The 24,730-nt window shown below is 29.8% G+C and overlaps 2 protein-coding genes across 2 annotated transcripts; both read left to right on the top strand.

Annotated features, from left to right (window-relative positions):
- Positions 1-1,125: 1,125 nt before the first annotated feature.
- On the top strand, positions 1,126-6,430 carry LOC103504610 (protein CHUP1, chloroplastic-like). Its single transcript, XM_051089736.1, has 10 exons — positions 1,126-1,144; positions 1,279-1,393; positions 1,505-1,530; positions 1,662-2,417; positions 2,875-3,834; positions 4,005-4,139; positions 4,321-4,502; positions 5,008-5,119; positions 5,285-5,428; positions 6,043-6,430. The coding sequence occupies exons 2-10, from the start codon at positions 1,279-1,281 to the stop codon at positions 6,127-6,129; spliced, it is 2,517 nt and encodes an 838-aa protein (XP_050945693.1). The 5' UTR covers positions 1,126-1,144; the 3' UTR covers positions 6,130-6,430.
- Positions 6,431-18,562: 12,132 nt separating this feature from the next.
- Positions 18,563-19,603, top strand: LOC103483044 (transcription factor TCP12). The gene is made up of 2 exons (XM_017048229.2): positions 18,563-19,436; positions 19,587-19,603. The coding sequence occupies exons 1-2, from the start codon at positions 18,581-18,583 to the stop codon at positions 19,601-19,603; spliced, it is 873 nt and encodes a 290-aa protein (XP_016903718.2). The 5' UTR covers positions 18,563-18,580.
- Positions 19,604-24,730: the final 5,127 nt, after the last annotated feature.

Here is a 24,730-nt window from a genome sequence, read left to right on the forward strand (position 1 = left end):
GAGATCAAATTAGAACAAATTTCAAATTTTAAATATAAAATTGTAATATTTCGAAATTTAGAAACTAAATTAAAATTAAAATCAAAACAACAACAAAAATATAACATTTTGAAACATAAAAAAATAAAAACTACACAAAAAAAAATACATTTATTTCTATTTTAAATATATAAAAATATTTACAAGTATAACAAAACATCTGTTATAGACATTTTCTATATTTACGAATAATTTCAATGATTTCACGATTAAAAATGATTTTTCCTTACCCATTTTTTCTCTATACTAAAAACTTTTGGTTCATTATGAGTTAATGTCTCACCCTTTCAATTAAGAAAGTTGTTGAACATTAAATTTTTATTTCAACCTCGTGGCAATCTTTTAGACCAAAGAACCCCATTGCAATATACATCACAATGAACAACGTAACTAATTCATTTGTTAGTGTTGTGAAATTGAGCAGCAAAACAAAACAAAACAAAGATCACAAATTTTTCTTTAATTCCTCCCAAAATTGACCAATATTTATAGGATGCGAAACGTTTGGGAACTCAACATAGGTAGTTATCACAAATGATAAAGCATGAAGTAATGAGAGGGTCACGCTTGTCTTCGGATCCTAAGCTTGCTTTGACATTAGATGTTGTAATGTATATAATAGTTAGATTATTCATTTAATCTAATTATATTATTGGGTTTTGGATTCAATATAAATTAGCATATGAAGTGGTGACACTTGGGCAATTTATAATCACAAGAAGAAACTAACCACCACTATTCAATTCTGAAAACTGACTTAGATTTTTCACATAGCAACATGGAATGAGCACTTGGAAACTTACCCAATTCATCAAAATCCAAACCTCCCCCCAAAATAATGATGATGATGATGATGAAATTTATTCATTTCCAAAATAGACAACTCAAAATCTTCCTGTCCTGAGAAGAAGACAAAGATACAACCAGAACCTAGTCTGTTCAGAACCTTAATTCTCACTTTTGTTCTTTCTGCCCACTTTCAAGATCTCTAGCTAGTTAAGGTTCTCATGTCTTGTCTCTCTCTAATCTTATTTATACTTTAATCTCATGCATTCTTCCTATAAAGTACATGCATGGTCGTTGATCACTAAAAAAACTAGTAGATGTAGTTTTATTTTTTACATTTATGGAAGGGTTATTTGAATTTGACATTGGTTTTGTTTTAAAATCATATTGGGATTGTACTTGAATGCTGGATTTTGAAGATGGATTTTGATGTTTGTTGTTTTGGCATTGCAGATGCAAATGATGAACAGAATAAGTGTTGTTGTTGCTGTTTCAATTGCAGCTTATGCAATTAAGCAGCTCACAATCAGATCATGGACATCATTTTTCTTGCCTACCAACTGTTCAGGTTTTGTCCTCTCTTTTTTTCTTTTTCTTTCTTCTTTGTTTTGCTTCTTTAGTTAAGTTTATGCCTTTTCTAATTCTGTTTTATCTTTTTCTTTTTTCCTTATTTACATAGAAAATGGAGAGGACGCCAAGAAGAATGTAAGGCGACACAAAAGAATTCTTCGTTTGTGTGTGTTTGTGCGCGTGTTTTCTTCTTACAATGTCTTAGAATATTAACTTTGTAGTGTTTTAATGCTTTTTGTATTAGTTTTATAAGCTTTGTGTGGCAGGGATTGGACGAAGAAGAAGAAGAGGAAGAGGAAGCTAGTTCAATAAATGATGCAACTAGTCAAGTTAATGGTAGAACCTCTGATCTTGAAGATGGAGATCATAGTTCAGATGAGCTTCAAGTACTTCTACCACAACGAAATTCCGAAAATTGGTTGCTTGTTCACTATAAGAAAGAAGAAAAAGTTCCTGAATTCCTTACAGAAAGCAATAAGATTGAATCGGAAAGGTTGCTGAAACTAGTGATGGAATTGGAGGAGAGGAAAGTGAAACTTGAAGGTGAATTGCTCATGTGCGACGGAATAAAATACAGTGAAACCGACGTCATGGAGTTACGAAAGCAGCTAGACGCCAAGAATAATGATATCAGTATGCTTAATAACACAATCAGCTCTTTGCAAGCTGAGAGAAAGATTCTAAAAGAAGAGATATTGAAGGGAGCATTGATGAAGAAGGAACTAGAGGAGGCTAGGGACAAGATTAAGGAGCTGCAGAGGCAAATTCAGCTTGATGCAAACCAAACAAAAGAACGTTTGTTATTACTCAAACAACGAGTTTCCACTTTGCAAGCAAAAGAAGAAGAGGCTGTCAAGAAAGAAGCAGAACTTTTTAAGAAACAGAAAGCGGCGAAGGATTTCGAGGTAGAACTTGGGGAGCTTAAGTGGAAGAATCGAGAGCTTCAACACGAAAAACAGGAACTAACTTCTAAACTAGAAGTTATGAAGGCAAGAATCAAAACACTGACTAAGATGACAGAGGTTAGTGGTTTAAAGGGCTAATTTTGTGTATAATGTGCCTGTTTGAATGCTTTAAATTTGTTATTTGATGCTTTGATCGATCAAGCAAGTAGTCTCTAGAAACTTAAATTGAATTTGCATTTATATTATTCGCAATTTGACCCTAAAATTTAGAGGAACATGCTATATAAATTTTCTAATGTTACTAGAGTCTCTTGATTAGTATCATTGTATTTTTCTCTGGTAATAAACTGTTTTCTTCCTGAGCCTGTGGACATAATATTATTGATCTGTATCTTGGTATTTTATCTAAGATTTTCAATTTCACAACAGTATCATTCCACATACATTTTACACTTCCTAGAAACTCTCTTCCATGGGGAGCTTTCTATTGTATAGCTATTTTTGAGGTTGGTGGCTTTAAAGACCTTTTTTTTTTTTTTTTTAACTTTTCCTTTATGTTTGAGTTTTTCTGCAGAGTGAAATAATCACTAAGGAAAGAGAAGAGGCTCAAAAGTTAAAGAGTGAAAATGAGGATCTCATAAAGCAACTTGAAGGGCTCCAGATGAATAGGTTTAGTGAAGTTGAAGAGTTAGTGTACCTTCGTTGGATCAATGCTTGCTTGAGGTATGAGCTTCGAAACAACCAGATACCGGCAGGTGAATCCGCTCGTTATCTCAATAAGAGTTCAAGTCCAAAGTCAAGAGAAAAGGCAAAACAACTCATGTTAGAGTATGCAGGAATGGAGTTTGGACAAGAAGAAACAGATCATGAGAGCAACTTTTCTCATCCATTCTCTTTTGGGATTGATAATCTTGAAAATACTTCAATTGATAGTTCAAGGAGCAGAACAAGTAGTTTCAGTGAGAAGCCTAATTCAAATTTGAGTTTGAAGAAATTGATCAGAAACCAAGGTGGTTTGAGTGCTGTTTCGCCTCCAGGTATAAGCGGTTCGAGCCACAGATGGAAGGATCCTTTAGAAGCAGTGATGGCTCTGAGTGCTGAAACTTTAACTCTCTCAGAGGTTAGATTGCAAGTTTCTTCAAGAAAATCTGTCAACTCAGTTGCAACATCATTCCAACTGATGTCTAAATCAGTTGAAGAAAGTCTACAACAGAAATATTCAACTTATAAAGAGCATTATAAGTTGGCCATAGGGAGTGAGAAGCAAATCAAGGAAAAGGCTGAGAGCGAAAAGGCAAAAAGTTCTGGCGACTCTTCAAGTTTGAATTTAGAATACCATGACATTAGCATGAGAAAGAAGTCTGCAACTTTACCCCTTAAACTTGCTCAAATGAAGAATAAAATTTCTTGTGAACCAGATAGCCAAAATGATAATGATAGCACAAATTTGATCTCCAATCCAACTTCTTCTGGAGGTGAAGTTCATCGAGGATCCGAGTTAGTTCAATTCAATCAAAAGATGATGAAACCTGAGGTGAAAACTATACACCATCTTCCTTCTCTTTAACTCTAAATGCATTTGATTCAAGATTGAGAACAGATATTCACTTCTTTATATCTTTTCCTTCTAAAAACTCTGCTTAGAATAAGTATGTATATGTTCTAATGCTAATATATATGTGTGTGTGTTCTATCTAAATTAAGGTGAAAGCTCATATGGAAACTCAAGGAGATCACTTGGTTGTGGCATTGGCAATGGAAGTTAGAGAAGCGTGTTTCTCCAACATGGAAGATATCGTCTCCTTCGTTATACGGCTTGACGAAAAGTTATCTTCTTTGGTATATATGATATTGAATTAACTTCTTTATTCTCTTCTAACTCCTTCTGTGTTCGTAGCTCTGTGATGTCATTTTTTCTCTAAATAATAGGTCATTTTATGAAAATATTAACATCTAAGCTCACATGTGAGAAAGATAAAATATCTTGTAATCATACATACCGTTTTTCTACATTGATAAGGTTGATGGGATGGAGATTCTCGAACATTTCGATTGGCCTATGCGAAAAACAGATGCTTTAAGAGAAGCAGCCTTTGGATATCAGAAGCTGATGAAACTAAGGGAAGAAGTCTCTTCTTTTGTTGACAATCCCAAACTCACATGTGAAGTTGCTTTAAACAAAATGAACTCCTTGCTAGATAAGTATGTCACGTTTCTCTACTATTCTCTTCCAATGCAATGACATCCAAGAGTTAAATATCTGAACAAGTAAATTGTTGAGCTAAATATCAAGTAGAAGATTGCACAGTGAGTTTGATTGCAACTGTCATTTAATTCAAGTCGATTGAATTGTTTTTATTTGAATGTCTTGAATATGTTACCTAGCATTCCAAGTGACCAATTACGACGCTTGGGATGACACGCTCGGTGGGGTTGGAGGGCTAACACCCCTAAAACCTAAATTGATTCGTTTCTATCATATGTACTTATTTAGGATTTTAGCCTTAGAATTTAAAGAAGTGTGTTGTATAGATTATTTAAACACTAGAGATGCCTTTCGGTGTATAATATGATATTACTCTCTCTAGTAATAGAACTCTTCTCTCTCAGCCGGTGGAAATAGCTAACAAACTTATCGATTCTTTGTTTACTTTACGTTTTCTTGACAATGTTTACCTTTTTTCTTGCCTCTATACCAATTTGATAGGGTGGAGCAGAGTGTCAATGCATTGTTACAAACAAGGGACACGATGATTTCCCGTTACGAGGAACTCGGAATTCCCATTGATTGGTTGTTGGATTGTGGAGTTGTTGGGAAGGTTTGTTACATAGCTGAAACAAACAATTTGTATCACAAATATATCATAAGATTCAAGCTTTCTGAGTTTTTATGTAGTAAAAAGGAGCCTCTCTTTCCACTCTGTTTTACTATGTTTTTCTTTTGGTTGATTTAAATAGCGTCTCTATTAATTTGAACACTGCAGATAAAGGTGTTATGTGTAGAATTGGCAAGGAAGTACATGAAACGCATAGTAAAAGAACACAATGCTTTGAGTGGACCTGACAAAGAACCAAATAGAGAATTTTTGCTTTTCCAAGGAGTTCGTTTTGCTTCTCGCGTTCATAAGGTACGTTTTCTTTTGGGAATTTAGAATGCATTTGAAAGTGATGTGAGATAGTTAAAACACTATAAGACATACTTCTTAATCAATTTAATGTTTGATTTCTTGTGTTGCTTTTAGTGTTCATATGGATATGTTTTCTTTGAGTCAATCATGGTCTATCACAAAACTTATTTTGCTATATTTGAAAACATAACTCTTTTAAATACATTTTTATTTTCAATTTATTAACTTCAGAAGTCTTTACTATTAAACATTATTAATTATTTAAATGTTAGCATGACACATTGATTGGATTAATATGAACAATAATATAGCAAAAGAGAATCTGATAAGCTAAATTATATGATGGGGTCATTGAACTGATAACCCACTGTTGTTTTGCACCCAAAGTAAAAGGCTAATTACCCTTAGAAAAACATGTAAATGAGATATGTGACTCTTGTACTTGCAATCATATAAATTACTAATAATTAATTGATTATCATAATGTCTTAGACTTTTAATATTCATAATTAATCAATAATTATAATAATGTTGGTCCGTTTAATTATTACGTAGACGAACATTATTCTTCAAAATTACACAAACTAAGAACTTTGGGGGGAAAATGTGGTTAGTTTGCAGGAGGGTTTGATTCGAAGAGCATGAAGGCTTTTGAAGAACTGAGAAATCGTGTTCATACAGAGACAGGACAAAAAAATTAATCATATTTTTCTCTCTTTTTTCTTGTTCGTATTGTATAATTAATCTTAGCTTATTTTATGTAGATATAATCTCAATAGATTTTATGAATGTGATAGAAAAAAGAAAAAGAAAGATGATAGATATAAGAATAATAATCAAAGTTGATGATCACAAATATAAGAAAGAGAGAGTAGGGAGGTGATGATCTCAAATATTTGTTGTAATGAAGAAATTAGATTGTAGTAATTAATTTTAGTTTGAAACATATGTATAATTTATATATTATAAGAAAAATATCCATCTATATCTTTTTTTTTATTACATATATAATTTATATTCTCTTAAAAGAATTTGTATGAATTTTGTAAAGGTATCAATTTATACTTTTTGTAGATCATGTTGTTTCTGAAAAAATTCTTACTTTAAAAACTTTCAAACGTATCGATTAAACACCTTAACTTTTAGAAATGAATTAATTAATTTAAGACTCTTACACAAGAGTTCATTTGAAAATCGTATGTTCATGTGCTTTAATCATTTATTTTTTGTAAGATCAACATTTGAAAAAAATCTATATACATGTTTGAAAATTGATGCATAGATGATTTTCAAAGTTAATTTTAGATATTATATTAAATTTACCTTCATTCTTTAAAGCTTAAACCTTTGGATGAATCAATAATTTAAGATGGTATCAAAATAAAGTTGGTTAAGAAGGTCCTATGTTTTAACTCTTAGATTGTTGTTGCCTCCCCGTTTAATATTAATTTATGCTTGTTGGGTCTTCTTCATAGTATTTTTATAAGATTGTATCAAAGTAGGTGGTCCGGAGAGATCTTGTGATTCCACTTGTGGTGTCTTTTTCATATTTCAAGCCCACAAGTGAAGGGAAGTGTTAGATAATATATAATTAAATTTGTCTTTACCCATCAACTTAAGTTTCGAGTCAATCGACGATTTAAGAGATAATTATAATTAAGTTTCTAAATTGATTGACTATAAAATTTTGGAGTTCAGATGATTTGCATTGAAACAAAATGTGTAAATTGATAGATTTGAACATTTAAAGTTGGTGGGTCAAACAAGGTTGACGAGGCCGATAAAATCTGGAGGGAAGACGAAAATGTGATGTTCACCCCTTCAAGATCTTGTATGGAGGAGCTTGAGACAACTTTTCAATCACCATAATTTGGCATTATTAACTAACGTTCAATCCCTCACTTTGCTAATTACTAAAGATAATGTATAATTCTTCCATTTCATTGACTATCAATTTTGGTATCAATCTTCTTATTATTCCAAGAAAAAAATTCTTAGTAAATATAATATCTTTTAGAGAAATATGAATGCATCCGTTTATACCCTGCTTTGTAGCTTTAGTTTTAGACGTTGCAACTTCTATCTTACGAGGATAAATGAGCATTCTTTGTTCAAAATATGAGCAAGCTTTAAGGTGGTCAGACAAGTTTAAAATCATCTTTAAGACGATTTTTCTTTGAATTTCTTTTGGTTTTTTAGCATTAAGTTTGACAATGGTTGATCCCATTATGTCAATAGTAGTAACAACAGTGGAGGAGTTTGCAACCATCAATTTAGATTTAGTTATGTTTCAGATTGTCGAAGAATACTATATAGTAGCTAAATAATACTATAACATACTAGTTACATCTAAATGAATACAAACAGAGTGTAAACAAACAAACATTTTTTTTATAAAAAAGTAAGTCAAGATGAAAATGACAAGGTTACAAATTGAAATAACAAAAAACAAAAAATCATCATGTTTTTGTAGCTACTCTATAGATAGACAAGACAAGTTCATGTATTGAACGTTTTTTAAAGAGAAATATTCAATTTAAATAGACTTCAAACATATAATAACTATCGTCTTAACATAATACAGTGATATGTTAATTCTGTAACGACACAACAACAATCTCGAACTACACAAATCTTGTAAATCAATCCCTCCCAATCTAACTCAAAAATTAAAGAAAGAAAAAGGAGAAAAAGAACTTTTCCATCTAAATGTGATGCTCCAACCCAAAGAAACAATGTGAAAGTTTCAAACATGAACTGCAAAAGGATGGTTGCAAAAGTGTTTTAAATACTATCTATATCAATAGAAATGATGGGTTAAAAGCCATCCGTCCAAGTCAAGATTGCAAGTTGTCAAATACACCTTAAAAAACCTTTCTCATGACGGCTTCATATATAAAAAGTATATGTGATATTGCTAATGAAGAGAATTTTCCTTTCCTCCATTAAAAAACATTATAATGCATTACACACCTTCCCCACCACCTCCTCTCTTTGCACTTCACTTCACTCATAAACTAAATTTGGCGTGTGAATTTCCACTAAATGATAGGCCTTCTTAACATATATGATCAAAGATAATGTATTCAACGAAAAGCTTACAATTCATCTATGTCAATTTACATGTACTTCCACTAATTTAATAAGTCAATTTGTTCATTCCTATGATATTTATGTGTCAAGAAATTAACGTAGATATGTTATTTATTTACCACTAGGTTGACCCTGTTTGTTGAAAGGTATTTATTATACAAATCTTTGAAACAATCTTCTTTAATAACTCCCTTTTGTTCCTTTTTCTCTAAGAAAGTTTCATTGAGAAAAGGGTCTACCATTCTCTCTCTCACAAGCATAAAAAGGTAGCATTTTTTAGCTAATTCTTCAACCTTTTTTCTTTTGAAACTATAAGCCCATTTCATTAAATTTGTCACTCCACTTTCCAATTGTTCTCATTCTCTCTCTCTCTCTCTCTCTCTCTCTATTTCTCCACTGGAAAAAAAAGAACCATCTTTGAACTTTAATTTTTGATTGGCGTTTTAGTGCTCCATGCTTCCCTTTCAAACCTTCCCTCTTCTCTCTCCCCTTCTTCCTCCATGACATTGAAAATTTCCCACTTCCTTTTTACCATGCTTTGGATCTCTCTTCTTCTCTTATTACTTCATGAACTAAACATCTTCAAGGCCAAAATGAATCACAAACCAACACCAACCATCACATTTTCCTATTATTCTTCCTCCTCCAACCATCCCTTGATAACAAGGAAAGTACTAACCAGCAAGGTAGACTTCACCTCCTTTTTCCCCCACCGCCGCCCGAATCAACCACGAAAGCATTCGCACCCCACCGATACCGATGCGGTTGACAAACCAGCCCCCAGCGACATTGATCCTCGCTACGGCGTCGAGAAGCGACGAGTCCCAACTGGTCCAAACCCATTGCACCATTGATGCATACGAAAGGAAAAAGAAGAAAAGGTCCATAGTTAATAGTTGATTAAAGCTTTGAAATCCAATTATTATTTCTTTGATAAATGATAACATATTAATATTCATGTTGTTTGATGATATATTGATAGTGTGAACCAAATATTTGGCTTTGTATATATCATCAAGTAGAAAATTTTAATTAACCTTTTGATGTGGTTTATTATTTTCAATGATTTGATCAAATAAACCACGCAAGAGGGAAATAGAATCTTCTACTTATTGGTAAGTAAGCAAGTTTTGTTGATGATGAGAAACACCGTTAATTTGAGTTTGTACATTAATTTCGGGCAGTCATGATAGTTAAAAAAAAATAAAATTATGAGTAATTATGATTGGGAATACTAAAGGAGATAAGGAGTAGCTGAGAAGGCAAGGTAATTAATAAATTGCACATTTCTTTGTTAACAATAGAAAAGCAAATTTGTAGTGCAAGTGATGCGTTTGGTACCCACCAGCCCTTAGCATATATTTAGACATAAGTTATAATTAATGAAAACTAAACGAATTCATATAAATAAAAACCTCAAAGTACATTATTTAATTTGCACCCAATCAATATAAACCCATTTTAACTTTGACATTATAAGCTCTTAATTAATTGAATTATATTGAAATGTTTCGAAATTGTAATGTTGATTATATTCTAAAGAAATTCTTGATTTCTCCCTATAATTTTTAGGGAAAATAAAGTACTAACTATTCAATATTATGCATTATGTGTATACATATCTTTTACTATAAATTAAATAATTTTATATATGAGTGGTGTGTAGTAATATGATGATCATAGGGGCAATATCATATATATAGGGGCTATCTTGGAATAAGTTTTTGTGTTGATCAAGTTATAAATTTATGTGTTAATTAATGAAATACAAAGATATATATATATATAGGTAGTTTAATATATTTTCCACATGATTATAGTTAGATAGAGGGCAAAAGGAGGATTTTCTTTTTCTTTTTTTTTTTCTTCTTGTAGATGTTTTGATGGCAACATAGAGTGGAAAAGATAGTGGTGGGAATGATTAAGATGTGGTAGGGAAGAAGGCGAAAAGAGAGGGAGTGATAGAATAGTGTGAGAGTTACATTTTTTTATTTTGGCGGGGGAAACCATATAATAATTACAAAACGTTAAAATGTTATTTTAATTTTCGTATGTAAATTTTTAAATATTTAATTTTAATTTAAAATAAAAATGAATAAAAATTTTAGATATAATAATTAAGTATATAACAATATTTTTAAAAAATTGTAAGTATAGTAGAATCTATCGATGATAGACTTCTATCACTGATAGACTCTTATAATTTATCTAGTAATATTTGCAACATGGTTTATTAGCAATAGTCAATCTTTTCAAGATGTTGCTATATTTTAAAATAATATTTAATTATTTTAAATTTCGACTATTCTAATTTTAACCATTCCATACAATAAATAAATAAATAAATAAACCATACATTTATCCATGCTACCAATTTTAAAGTTCGTTAAATTTTAGTTGATGATGTGGTTTTAATTATCTAATTTTAGTCATTTAATAAATCTTAATTATATAGTTCCTAATAATGCTAGTTTATATTCGATGTTCTTAAAAAAAATTTGTTATCTATAAACTATACATTTTGAAAACATATTCCCGATGTTATGGTGACATGAAAATTCTATTGTTGTTTAAGAGAAATTAAATTTAAAATTTATTTGAAAAATGAAAACTAAAATATAACAATTGAAATAACTATAGAGATTAAAATTGAACGAATTTTTTAAAGTATAAGAATCAAGATGATATTTTAATTCGAATATGGAAAATAATAATGGGATGCAAAGATGGGCGGTGACTTTGGTAGTGGTTTCAAAGTAATGTTCAATTGAGAATGGGGTTTGTGCAATGCATAGGTTTGTAGTTTTATGGGCACTAAATTCATAGTGATAGCCAAATGATTTTCCTCAAGACTTTGGTTTGTCTTAGAAAATGAAATAAGTATATATGGCGGAAAGATGATGTCAAGAGTCAAACTCTATCTCAAAATGGGTCACCCAAAAACCAAGACCTAATTAATTACATTACTAACATTACCCAACAATAATCCTTGTGTAATTCAACGATAATAATGACTGTACTGTTTATAATACTTAAAATACGAAAAGTTATTTTAGATGGCAAAATTTTTAAAGATATTTTTAAATATAGTAAAATATCACAATTCATTTGTACTAGATCGCAATAGATAAACATAGACTACTATCTGTGTCTATTTATATCATGTATGATAGATAAACTGTAATATTTTACTATAATATGTAAATGTTTCGGTTCACATAAGTCTTTCACAAGTTTTTAATTTTTTTTAGTTATTGAATCAACCATCAAAATAAGAGTATCGAGGGATTAAATTTTAGCCTCGATACATTTTATACACTAAAAAATGTTATATTATTCATTTATCATCTATGCCAATTTTCCTTTAATTTTCTCACTTTGAAGTGTCCTTGAAATCCATATTCGAATCATAAACACTAGGTTTAGTGGATTTTTCTTCATAGATTCCTCAAGAACAAGATGGTCACCCTGCAAGCCACTATACATGTGTCTTTTTTTTTCTCAGGTTATTTGAAAGGTACAATCAATGATGCAACTTCTGACTTTTGTTGGATACACATCGATGGCACATTTATTGATGATATCTTTTGGCTTTACAATTCTCTATCAGCTTCGATCTAAAGCATTCTTTTGGTCTTCAAACCAGAAAAGGGCTTGTTTTTTAAGATATATTGAACTAACAGTCATTTCACATCTTTATTATGTAAACAGTTCAATATTTTCTGTTTATTTTTTAGGAACCACAAAAATATCATTTGTTACAAAACAGTATCTATGTGACTCGGGTTCATGGAGTCATATATATATAGATACTTTATAGAGATCAAATCGAGATTAAATTCATCTTATCATGTTTAAGTTTGAGTTAAAGTTACAATTGTGTAATAAACTGCATTTACTTTTGTTACGACATCAACAATTAAGCAATAAAAAAAAATATAGAGAGATTGACACAGAGATATAGGTGGTTCATTAACAATGTGTTAGTTACATCAGATGAAAAACAATTTGATTTGAGAGAATTTAAATAAGTACTTGTGTTCAATTACGAAAAATAAAGAGTCCTTAGCTTGTACTAGGTTGTTCGTAGTGTCGTAACATTCCAACAACTTTCTAAGAAATATATAACATGCATGTTTGTATCCTGTTTCTTGTCATTATAGTTTATTTAGTTCATACGACCCTCCTTCCAAAATTATATTTAAAGCTTTTTACTAATTTAATTATGGATTCTTTAAGGAATTTTTTTGTTTCAATTGAGAAGTTTGTTATACCTGCTCGCTTTTTTATACTATGCCTAGAATACTTCTCATTTATTATTTGTTTGATAATGTGTGCTGTTTCGGTAGTTGATGAGAACGCATGCACGTTTATCAAAGTGTGATATAGTGACATATTTTTGTAGGGACCAAGTATTGTTCTTAACGATCAAATTCCCAACTTTGATCTATCTATTTTAGATTGTTTCAATTTCAAATAAGAAATAAAAATGAATTTTTTTATTTGAAATTTTATAAATAATTAACAAAGTAAAATAAAATTTAAATTTTTGGGTTAAAAGCTTATACGGGTTGATTTCATTAATTGTTATCTCGTAAAGTCATGCTCTTTTTTAGGTTTTGGCAAAATACCAAAAGTACAAATTGTCCCAAAATTGAAAATATTTAGGAGATTCATCGACTTCGTCGAATACTATAAAAAAAATCTATATCTTTCGTTTTTTTAATTGTACCAACTTTCATACATTTAACTTGGTGTGCTAAATCTAATTAAATTCTTTACGTAAGGGAGGAAAGCCTATAAATTAGACTAATCCCACAAATGAAGCACTACATAAAAGTGCTATTAGCTTTAATTCTCTACTTCCATACTAAATACCAACTTAAGCATTAGAGAGTACTGGGTATAGCATAACAGCAATTGTGAAACAATTTGTCCTTTGCAGTATAGTCTAGTTTCCGAACCTATTAATAATTTACTTTCCACAAAACGCCCTACAAACCTTGAATTCTCATGACCTAAATACACACACATATATAAATGTTTATAACTTTTTCTTTAATCCAATTAAGCACATATATAAATGTTTAACCAAGTGGTTTAAGCTTCGGGATAAATTGTTACTTTTCTACCTGCATAAAAGAAAATAATGAGAAAAGGAAGCACATCTATGAAGGCCAATATCTTCTATTTTCTAATGTTTTCATTTGGTTTTGTTTCTTAGACTGTGTATACTTTTACGTTAAAATCTCTTGAATATTCTGCAATGAAGCGTTTTTAAATGATAACACAAGATCATCAATATGAGGTCCAAGGGCAATGCTCCCTATTGGTGATTAGGGGCGTTCTAAGTTGTATGTGTGAATATATGTCTCTATTTTTGTGTGAGGTTTATTATTTGTTCTATTTTATTTCGAATTTAAGATAAGTGTCCTCCAATAGATAAACCACGGAAGTCTTAGACCTGTCTTTTTTTATCTGATCTATATTTTGTACTCTGATAATGCTCTTCAAGATAATGACATAGTTTCTCTCTTTTACTTGTAGACGCGATCAATGCACTGTTCGTTAATAATTTCTTTCATAGCACTTGTATATGTCAGGTATCGTCATGGATAAGGCATAAAGAAGAATAGCTTGTGTGTTCTTTTGCATTAATTATTGGTTAGCTTTGACATTCCAATTGTGAGGAAATGGGTATGTTGAGAGAAAGGGATGATGCAAGTAGAAAATTAAATCAATATGGCGTGTTCGAATTAACATTTTTTTTTTCTTTTCTGGGAATGAGCTGATGTTAGCATATGGTAAATACGAATGGGGCCTAGTTAGTACTTTTATATATATATATCCAGAAAACGTACCCTATTAAAGTTTTGTTAGTAAAAGTACTTAAGCATAGATCAACTTGATCATACAACTCTTTCATTTTCAAAATTGAGAATAGGATAAAAACACGTAACAATGATATATAATTAACAAGGCCACGTTTACCCTAGCTACTTAAAACGTAGTAAATCAATGTTAATATAAAAAGTGGGTCTCGTTTGATTTTATTTTGGAGGTTGTTTATTTGTGTTCTTAATTTGTACGAATACACGGAGTATACTCCCAAATCCGTATTGTTACAATTATTGTTATCACTTGCGACCTTCAAAGATAGAAGTAAAGGTAATGATTATTATACAAAATTTTCATAATTTTTAAACGTGATAAAAAGCAATTCAATTATATTTATGATTCAAATTACAAACAATTGATGAACCACTAAAATACAACAATCTTCATTTACAAATTGGCCAAGGTAGCCTAAATTCAATACTAAGATACTCACCATGGATGGGCAACACAAGAGCAGCAACTACAAATTTAGAAACAGCCCTTTTAGAAATTCTTATTTTGGTTAGATTAAGGTTGTATTTTCCAGACATCTCTATTGTTTTTTTTTTCACTAATTAATGATTTCCAAACCAAACTGTGTGTCCACCACTATTTGGTAATGAATTCAAATGTTCTTTCATGGGAGGGGGCCAGAATGGGAATTTAATTTGAACAAATTATATTGTTGATAAGTCATTGTCTTGCAAAAATGGAATGCTTATTAATTGCATTTGGTCTCTCTTACATATAAATCATATGTATGATACCTCTCTTATTATTTGCTTGTTTGTCACTTGCAAAAAAGCTTCCAATAAAATGTCATTGAATCAATTAGGTAGACATTATCCCTAAAATCCTTCATGTGAAATCTTTTTTCTTTCATTCTTACAATATTGGGGTTGTTGTTGGGTTATGTTTTCTAATAATTATTCTTGTCTTTTTTTCATTTATTAATATTATGTATTAATTGTAAAAGGAGAATATAATACGCTTGAATTGAAAACCATCCAAGAGGCCAAATTTCTCTTAGGTATGTATATGTGGGATAGATATTAAAATTAAATTTATCCTTCATCTACTGGAATAAATTTGTGGATCAATCGATGATTTAAGATAGTTCTAAAGTAGGTGGTCCACCCCAATTAATATTCATTTTCACTTGTTAGATCTTTACATATTTCAAGCTCATAAATGAGGAGGATTGACGCTAATGATATACAACTTTTTACCTATCGTCAATTTAAACTTTCGGAGTGATTTAAAATGGTATCAGAATAGGTGGTCCAAGTAGATCATTTGATATTCAAGTTTTTGTAATGTTAATTATTTCCTCTTCTATTTGATATTGATTTCTACTTGAGCTCACAAGTAAGAGGGAGTTAGATAATATTATATTAAATTTGTCTTCACCCAGATATAGATATTCTTACATAGAGGGAAGTGGGATGAGTTGTTTTAATATAGATATCTAGGAAAAGATTACACTTTTTTAAGTTTTAGTTGAATTATGTGATTTGTTACAATTACCATTCCATCGATTTTGAATTTGATCATCTCAGCCGGCCTTTATATAGTTTGTTAAAATAATTTTATGTTTCCTTTTTGTTCGTGAGATATGCAATAACAAATATTATACATAAAGTTGGCATCTGGTGACATTTCAAGTAATTAATTTTGAAGGAAAATTGACAAAATGAATTCAACTAGTAAATTAAAAGTAAATTTCGTCCAACTTCAAAATTATATAATAAAATTGAGGTTTTTGGTCAATTTTTCTAACATGTTGAAAGAATTAGTTTCCCTGTTAAAAATGTTCAAATGCATGCAATTACTAATTATCTTTCTAACATCTTTCTGACATTTCTTTTTCCTCGTTTGAAAAAAATTCTTTCAAAATACCATTTACAAACAATCCACAAAAGTTTTTTTTTTCTTTCTTTCTTTTTAACAGGATACTAAAAAACTGCAGCAAAAGTTAAGATAGACAAAACTTGATGTAGGTTTATATCACCAAGCTGTGGGCATCACCATTTCCTTTTAATTTGAATACTCTTCAACCATTCTTTAATATCGGAGTAAATTAAACCATATCCAACATGTCAACAAAACGGTATACAAGGATCCAATCTTCAAATTTCAAGAAATAAATCTAGTTAAGTTAACTTATGCAACATATAAAGCCTTCCACATTGTGAATGGATTAGAGAGAAGATTAGAAAAAGAAGGCAAAATAGAGAAACTGTTCTGCAGAAATAAAGCCATAATAAGAAAGGAAAGGGGTATCTTAGAATGAATGGTAAAAATGTAGAAATATGAGAGTGAAAAAAAAGGAGTCAAAGAAAGGGAAGGAGAGTGTGACAGTTGGTCATACAGTCAAACAAAAGCACTGTCTTCAATGGAGGGTTAAAGTTAAGAGTACTACAATACCCTATATCTCTCTTAGACAGGAAAAAAAAATTCATATTATTATTATTATTATTGTCCTCTCATCTCTTAAAATAAAATACTTGAAGTCAAAAGATTAATAGATTGATTCGAATATCTCAATTAAGTTAGTACATTCTTATCTCCTTCTCCGATTCAAGAGGATACACATCTTTTATGTATTATAGCAAATGAGGAATAAAACATGAATTATGGTGTAAAATGAAAAAGGAGATAATGATGATGATGGGAGTATATAAATATATACTAGGAATAGTAGTAGAAATATAATATAAAGTTAACCAAATGAATATATATATATAGCTTGAAATTTAAGCTCTAAAAAGATAGAATAGTAGTAGCAACAATAGGAGTAGTAGTGATCTGTTATATATATATATATATATATGAGAAACTCTTGTCTTCTGACCTAAACCCACGTGAACTGTGAAGGGTCAGATTGTGCAGTTTTGTGCTTCGTTTTTTTTCTTTTTCAAATGTTTCCCATTTGATCCCTAATATAATTTACTTGGCTTTGCTTTATCATCCACACGCCCAATGCTATGCCAATCCTATGATTCCTATCCACTCACTTACACACTACTCTTCTTTCTTCCCTGTCTCTCATGGCCCATCTTGCACTACCCAAAGAATCACTTTTTCTTTTACATTCAAATATTGGTTTTTGATGTAATTTTGAGTTTTTTTTTGTGTATGATCGTAGGTGAAAAGGTTAATAAATAATATTGTTAGGTTGAAGTGTACTGTTTGAATCTGTTATTTGGACGTACGTTTTGAATGACAAAAGCTTAAGCGTTGTTAATTTATGCTATTTACATTGATATTTACCATTCTTGTTGTAGGGTTTAGAAGTGTGGTTTATGCATGTAAACTCTCCACTCCAAACTTACTAATGTATATAAAACTTTTTGTAATTTTGGATGAAGTTAAAATCGCGTAAATCTTGTTTTTTTATGATTGTTGTTTTTTTCTTAACAACTATGGTAGGGATAAAGGATTTCCATACATAATCTTTACAATTATGTAATATTGTTCACTTTAAACATAAACCGTCGTTACATTATTTTTTGTTTCATCCAAAAGAGTGTCATACTATTAATTAGAGAAAATTCTCTTTATATACCAATGATCGATTTTCCTCTTACCTAGCCAATGTAAAGATTAATTAGCTTTAACATTTTAACAATACTTAAGTGTGCATACATGAAACACAAAATAGTAAGTTTAAATTTTCTTAACGAAATGTAAGTTGAATTATTCACGTAGCAAACTATAATTAGATAATTTGCTGAAATGCAAAATAAAAAATAGTTGCAGCTACTCTAAGATGCACCAAAGTTTCTTTTTTGTTTTCGGTGAACATTTATTAGAAGTGAGGGATCAAAATAGGGGGAAAAATTCCTTATGATATATATTGATAAAAGAAAAAGAATGACTGTGCAATAATAAATTCAAGTGCCCCATTGCAGGGTCATATTTTCCACATCTCTCTCTCTCCCTACCTATGGTTTTGCTCTTCCTTATTTTAAGGCCATATCCCTAAAACATCATATAAAATACCTTTCTCTTTCCCAAAAGTGGTCTTCATCTCTCTCACTCATTATTTTAAACTAGATAATGATAGGTTAACCACCACCCTCCTTGGTTTCTACTTTTTCACTCACCTTCAAATATTCACAAAATAATCCTTCTGCTATCTCTCACACACTCTTACTTAATTTACCTCTTTTAATTCCCATGATGATGATGAAACACCAAGACATGTTTGGTTGTAACACCAACAACAACAACACTGAAATTAATCACATTCTTTCAAATCCTCTAAACCCTAGCACCTCCTCAATGGATGATCATCAACAACAACAACATCGAGAGAATCAAATCCTCATCAACTCATATGATGATCATGATCTTCATTATTTCCCACATCCTTTTCTCGATGACGACGACCTATTTTTAAGCCACTTTTTATCACAACAACAACAATTCTTCGAACAACGAGATCAGCAACTTGATGAAACGACGAAAAAGATGAAGAAGAAGAAGAAATTATGTGGAAGTAGTAGTAGTAGAATAAATGGGAGCAACTCTACAAAGAGAAGAGGGAAGAAGGATAGACATAGTAAGATCTACACAGCACAAGGCCCAAGAGACCGTAGAATGAGGCTGTCCCTTCAAATTGCAAGGAAATTCTTTGATCTTCAAGACATGCTAGGCTTTGACAAAGCTAGTAAAACTATAGAGTGGCTTCTTCTTAACTCAAATTCAGCCATTAAAGATCTCAAACAAGCCTACTTCTTTAAGTACTCAAATTCTGGCCAATCAAGTGAGGTTGTGTCAGAGATTAATGATAACAATGGTGTTGTTAATGTTGCTGCTTCTAATCATCTAGATCAACAACAAGATCAAGAAGATGTTGCGTTTACGGGCGGTTTTAAAGACAAGATCAAAAGCAGGACGTTACGAACCGGTTCGAGAGAGGCGAGGGATAGGGCAAGAGCTAGGGCAAGACAAAGAACACTCTTGAAAAATACTTTACTACCAAACCCTCCTATTACTTCTTCCATTTCTCAACATTTTGATCATCTCTCAGGTAATAATAATATTAGTAGTATTAGTAGTAATAATAACAACAATAATAATAATACCTATCTTGATTATTATCCTACATTTTCTTGCCCTAGTTCTTCCATCTTCCTTCCTTCTCCACTTTACTTACCCTACTCTTTTTCTGATTCCACAGTACTTAAATTGCCCTAATTTTCAACAAATATACCCCCAGTTTATCAATTTCCAATTCCCAGAAGAAGAAAAAACCTAATTCAAAGGCTGTTATATTATTCTCTCTAGATCTAGCTTCATCTTTTTGGTTCTTTTTTTCTCCCGATTTCTTATTTTCTTGTTTCATAAACAGACACTTGTTTAATTAATAATAACCTTGTTCCATTGTCAATCACATAAGTTTAGGTTAAAGTTGATTTTTTCTTCTTTTGTTTATGAGTGCTTTTATTTTTTATTTTATTTTTTTTATTTTTTGTTGATTAAAATTTCTTTATTATTGTTGTTTTGGGTGTTGTATTATTTGGGAAGTTTTGTATAAAACTGCTGTATTATTATTTCTCCGACATTTTTATGGGGGAAAAAAAGCAGGAAGGTTGGAGTTCTTGAGTGTGTGAACCAAAGGAATTTCTTTCCATTTATTTTGATTAAATTCATATTCTCTCAATTTCTTTATTAGTTCTTAATCAAATTCTAGAAACAAGTTTTGAAAAACTTAATTTGATATTTCAAAACATATATATTAGTAGAAAGTGTATTAGTTGCTCTGAAAAAATAGTGTTTATTAACCTTAATTATCAAAAGCCAAATGATTATAAAAAGTGGCATTCATTCGTTTTTATTTCCTTTAAAAACCTTATGTGGTTCCAAATTAGTTCATTAATTCTTAAATTCAAGTGAAAGTTAGCTGGAAGTGTTATAATTCAGGGTAATGCATGGATATGATAATACTTCATCTTGTTAATTAATTTAATTACTTATTAATTTAATAAAATGAGTGAGCAACTGGGTCAAATATCGAAAAAAATAGCATCATGGCTCAATGTATGTACACTCGATCATCCCAACTAAGTTAGCACCATTTAAACTATTAATAGAGTCATTTGGTTTAATTAGCGTTCTTCCATTTTCCTTTCCCATCTTAGTTATTTATATTCTTCTCAATAATAAACTTGAATAAAAGTCATATCATTGTAAAGTTTCCACATTGCTAGCCAGCAATAGCCACAACATTTCAAAATTTAGAATAGCTCCTTTTTCTTTGATCTTTTGTTGAAATCTTTTTTGGTATTATATATGATTGGAAATATGTTTGCTTTTTGGTAGAGAATTGATCATGTTGAATTGTTATTATTATACAAAAAGGTTTAGCAAATGTCTTTTTTTTTTAATTATTATTATTAAAGAAAATTTAGCTCTATCAGTTTTTGAAATAGAGTGTAGGTTATCGTTTTGATATGTTTTTGTAAAAACTACAAACATTTAGTATATTTAAAGAAAAACAATTTTAAAAATTTTGGTGATGGGAATTCCAATTAGGTTCCTCATGCAATTATAGTATTCTAATCACATAACCTAATGGATAGATTTTCTTTTTTTTTGAATTCTAGTATGGTCACGGTACCATCATAATCAAATCTTCCTTTACTTCTCTCTCTCTGTTTTTCTCTCTTTTCTCTTTTCTAATTTCAAGCTTTCTGCTAGCTTTTGTGAGCTCTGTATTTTGTATGTTAGTGAGCTGTGTGAATTTAGTCATATGTATATTTGGTTCTTTTTATATATAATCACAGCCAATTTTTGGATTCGGGTTTGATCAAGGTACTGAAAATGTGTCAATTTGGTTAAGATGTAATGGTGGAGGTAAAAAATAGTTGATCTAATGACAGAATGAATCAGTGAAAAGTTGATAACATATCAAATAATTTTGCATGCGGGTGTAGTATTTGTACATAAAGTTAAAATTTTAAAAACCAAAAAACAAATAATATCCGATTGGTTCTTAAATTTTTGTTTTTAGTTTTTTGAAAATTGTGCTTGATCCTTACCAATTTATTTTTTTTACAAAGACTTTCATCTTTCGTAACAAAACATTTGAATATATGTCTAGTCAAATTTTAAAATATGATACATACTATGCCACGTTCACTCTTTTTATTTTGCTTCTTTAATTAATGGGATGCTAAAGTCGTATCAATCTATTTAAAGATGTTTGAGTGTACTCATAATTTGTTTATTATATATTTGTCAAGAAAAATTATAAAACAAAAAGTATTAAGTAGTTTTTTTAATTGTTTATCTATTTCCAACACTTGGATTACCGGACCACGGAGAAAAAAACAAACAATCCAAATAGGTAGAAATAGTGTTTATAAAAAAAAAAACATTTTAGATGTGTTTTGATTCAATGGTTGCAAAAAAAAAAAAGCACAAAAATGGTCATCGCATTTAGACCATGATAGACGTGGTCAGTCCTAATTAACACAGTATGATAAAAAAGGCAATAATATGCTTGAACGTAAACACAATGTTAAATTTTATTTGTTTGTGAAGAACATATCATTTTAGGACCGTTTGAGACAATGATTATTTAAGACTATAATAACCATCTTTTATTATAGTAAATACTATTCAAAAGTCTTCAATTATCTACAGTAAATATATTATTTCAAAACCTTTCATTTTCTACGATATTTCGTGTTTGCTATAATTTTTATTATTTTACATTTATCGATTCTTATTCTTTACTACAATATTTAGTATTTATTTATTAAACTAAAATAATTTTCACATCAAACACACTTATAATTACCATTCAAACTGAAATAATCTACACCATAAACACAAACTATTAGAGAGTTAAAAACTGAGTCTATATCCATATAAAAGGTTTCATATATGTGGTAACAATAACAAGAAAAACATGGAAAACATAAAAAGGAAACATTCACAGTTTGACTTCATTTCTAATATATATCCTATTTAGGCCACTTACTTTCCCATTAAAATTGTTGCTATTAATGTTTTCCTAAAAATTACAAGGGAGAGAAAAAATACATTTTTAATTTAAATCAATTTTAATATTGCTGAACAATAGTGAAATTTAGTTGACTATATTTTTTAAAATTCTTTTAAACCAAATTGATTTACATTATCATAATAAAGATTAAAAAAGAAATAAATATTTAGTGAAAAATCAAGGCTTAGAATAAATTTAGAAACCTAAGCTCCAAATTTAAACAAAATTCAATTTTAATAATATGAAACCTATGAAATAAATTTAACATCTTAGAATGTGAGAATCACATGAAAAATAGCCCAAAATCTAGGGACCAATAATTAAAATTGTCCAATAGTTTTTTGAAAATATTTATAAATATGGAACAAAATCGATCTATATGTATTTCTTTATTTTTCCATTTACATAATAAAAACGAAGAAGAAGAAGCTACCAGAATTTTTTTTCCCAATTGACAAATTTAAGAATGGGTTTTTTTTTTTTTTTTAACTTACCAAAAATTTAAATAATAAACCTACTATGTGGATTGATTTGAACTATTATAAGTATATATTTTAAATAGTTATAATTAACCAGATGTTTTTGCATATTTGAAGGTTAAACACCATTGTTTTGGCCCACTTATATTCAACATATTTCTATGAAAATTTAATTTATCTAGAGTAGGTAAATATATGTAGACTTCATATATCCTGTTTTAAATATTAAAGCTTCAGAGGATTACAATCTGAGTCATCGTAATTTTATATTTTCTCCTTACTCTAAGTGGTTTACTTTGAATCGATCTCATGGGTTTAAGTGGCTTAAACTCATTGTTGAGAAGGGAGATTTTGGTAAGGATTGGTGAGAGTTAAAAGAAGATGCAAAGACTGTTTACATGTCTTTCAAAGTCAAATTTTGTGTAGATATAATATTATATAGGCCTCTTCATATATATTACTATTTCAAAGTTATTATATGGTCTTTAGCCCTAGCCCTGCTGTTTGCTAGGGTTCCTTCATCTGTCTCTTTCTTTTTTGACTCTTTTTTTTTTTTTTTTTTTTTTTTTTTTTGCCTTTTTCCAACCCCATTTTTATTATTCCTTCAATGATCTACAAAATCCCTTTTTCTTTTTATCTATTACTATTGTGTTTTCCCCCTTTTCATGCACCTAAATCTGTGCCTATATAAACATTTAAATCAGAACTTTACATCACAATTCTTTCCTTTTCTTAACTTTTTTTATTTAGAGAACCCTTACTATTTTCAACTTTAATTTAATGCTATTAGTTCAGTTTTAGGTTAGGTTTGGTTTCGGTTTTATTCTTATTCTTATCATTTTAAATGGTTTCAAAAAAATGTTTTAAAAATATTTACGAGTATAAAAAAATACATAGACATCATTTTAGTTGTTATATGTATTATCAGTGACAGATGATATATTAATTTTAGTAAGGATAGTAATTCTATCAATGTCGTTTATCAATTTTCTTTATAACAAATATTTTCATGTTTTATACTAATATAGTTTCTAAAAAACATTTTCATCGCAAAAAAAAAAAATTACATAAGCGAGAATAGTTGAGAGGATTAATTTTCGAATAAACAAGTGGTTGTGAAACCGAAGATATGAAAAATTGAATATTGTTTATGTAGATTAATATTCGAACGAACAAATTGTTGTGTGTGGGTGCGTAGATAGGTGCATGTGTATGTGCGTGTGCGTATGCGTATGGATGCGGAAAAGTTTCACGAAAATTAAATAGTGACAGAGACGAAGAATTAATACATTCTTCTCGTTTGATCCTCTAATAATTTAATGCTATGTGATTTATTTTTATTATCTAAATATTATATTTTCAAGATTTATTGCTCGAACATTCAAAATAATAAATATCTTTAAATTCTAATAAGTATAGATTTATATATGAATAATTTGATAGATAGTTATTTCCTTCCACTAATTCTGACTATACAGAATTTTCAATATATAAAATATAACCTCTTCTAATCCGTTTAAACACATTTCTATAGTTTAGAATAGAAATAAGTTCTAGCTTTAAGTAAGAATTTATTAGGTGATGGGTATAAAAAAATACATATAGATCGATTTGGTAGCATTCAAAATTTTCGTCACATGCACCATTTGAGGTGTGCATGTTTTTACTTCACATTTAAACATATCTACTTTAGAAATAGTTTTGAAACTTTTAGGAGACAAAAGGAAATTTTTTAAATAAAGTATATTTTGTAATTTAGTTGATTTTTTTTATTGACCTCAAATTCTATTCACTACAATGTCTTTTATATCCACAAAACTAAACAGAACTTGT

Source organism: Cucumis melo, chromosome 9 (assembly GCF_025177605.1).
Source record: "Cucumis melo cultivar AY chromosome 9, USDA_Cmelo_AY_1.0, whole genome shotgun sequence".
Classification (NCBI taxonomy): Eukaryota; Viridiplantae; Streptophyta; class Magnoliopsida; order Cucurbitales; family Cucurbitaceae; genus Cucumis; species Cucumis melo.

What these genes read in the sequence shown, in the direction of transcription:
- LOC103504610 (XM_051089736.1), top strand. Translation starts at nt 1,279, where the DNA reads ATGCAAATGATGAACAGAATAAGTGTTGTTGTTGCTGTTTCAATTGCA. An exon ending in CACTGACTAAGATGACAGAG is followed by an intron (nt 2,418 to 2,874) that starts GTTAGTGGTTTA and finishes GTTTTTCTGCAG; the next exon opens with AGTGAAATAATCACTAAGGA. An exon ending in ATTGTGGAGTTGTTGGGAAG is followed by an intron (nt 5,120 to 5,284) that starts GTTTGTTACATA and finishes TGAACACTGCAG; the next exon opens with ATAAAGGTGTTATGTGTAGA.
- LOC103483044 (XM_017048229.2), top strand. Translation starts at nt 18,581, where the DNA reads ATGATGATGATGAAACACCAAGACATGTTTGGTTGTAACACCAACAAC.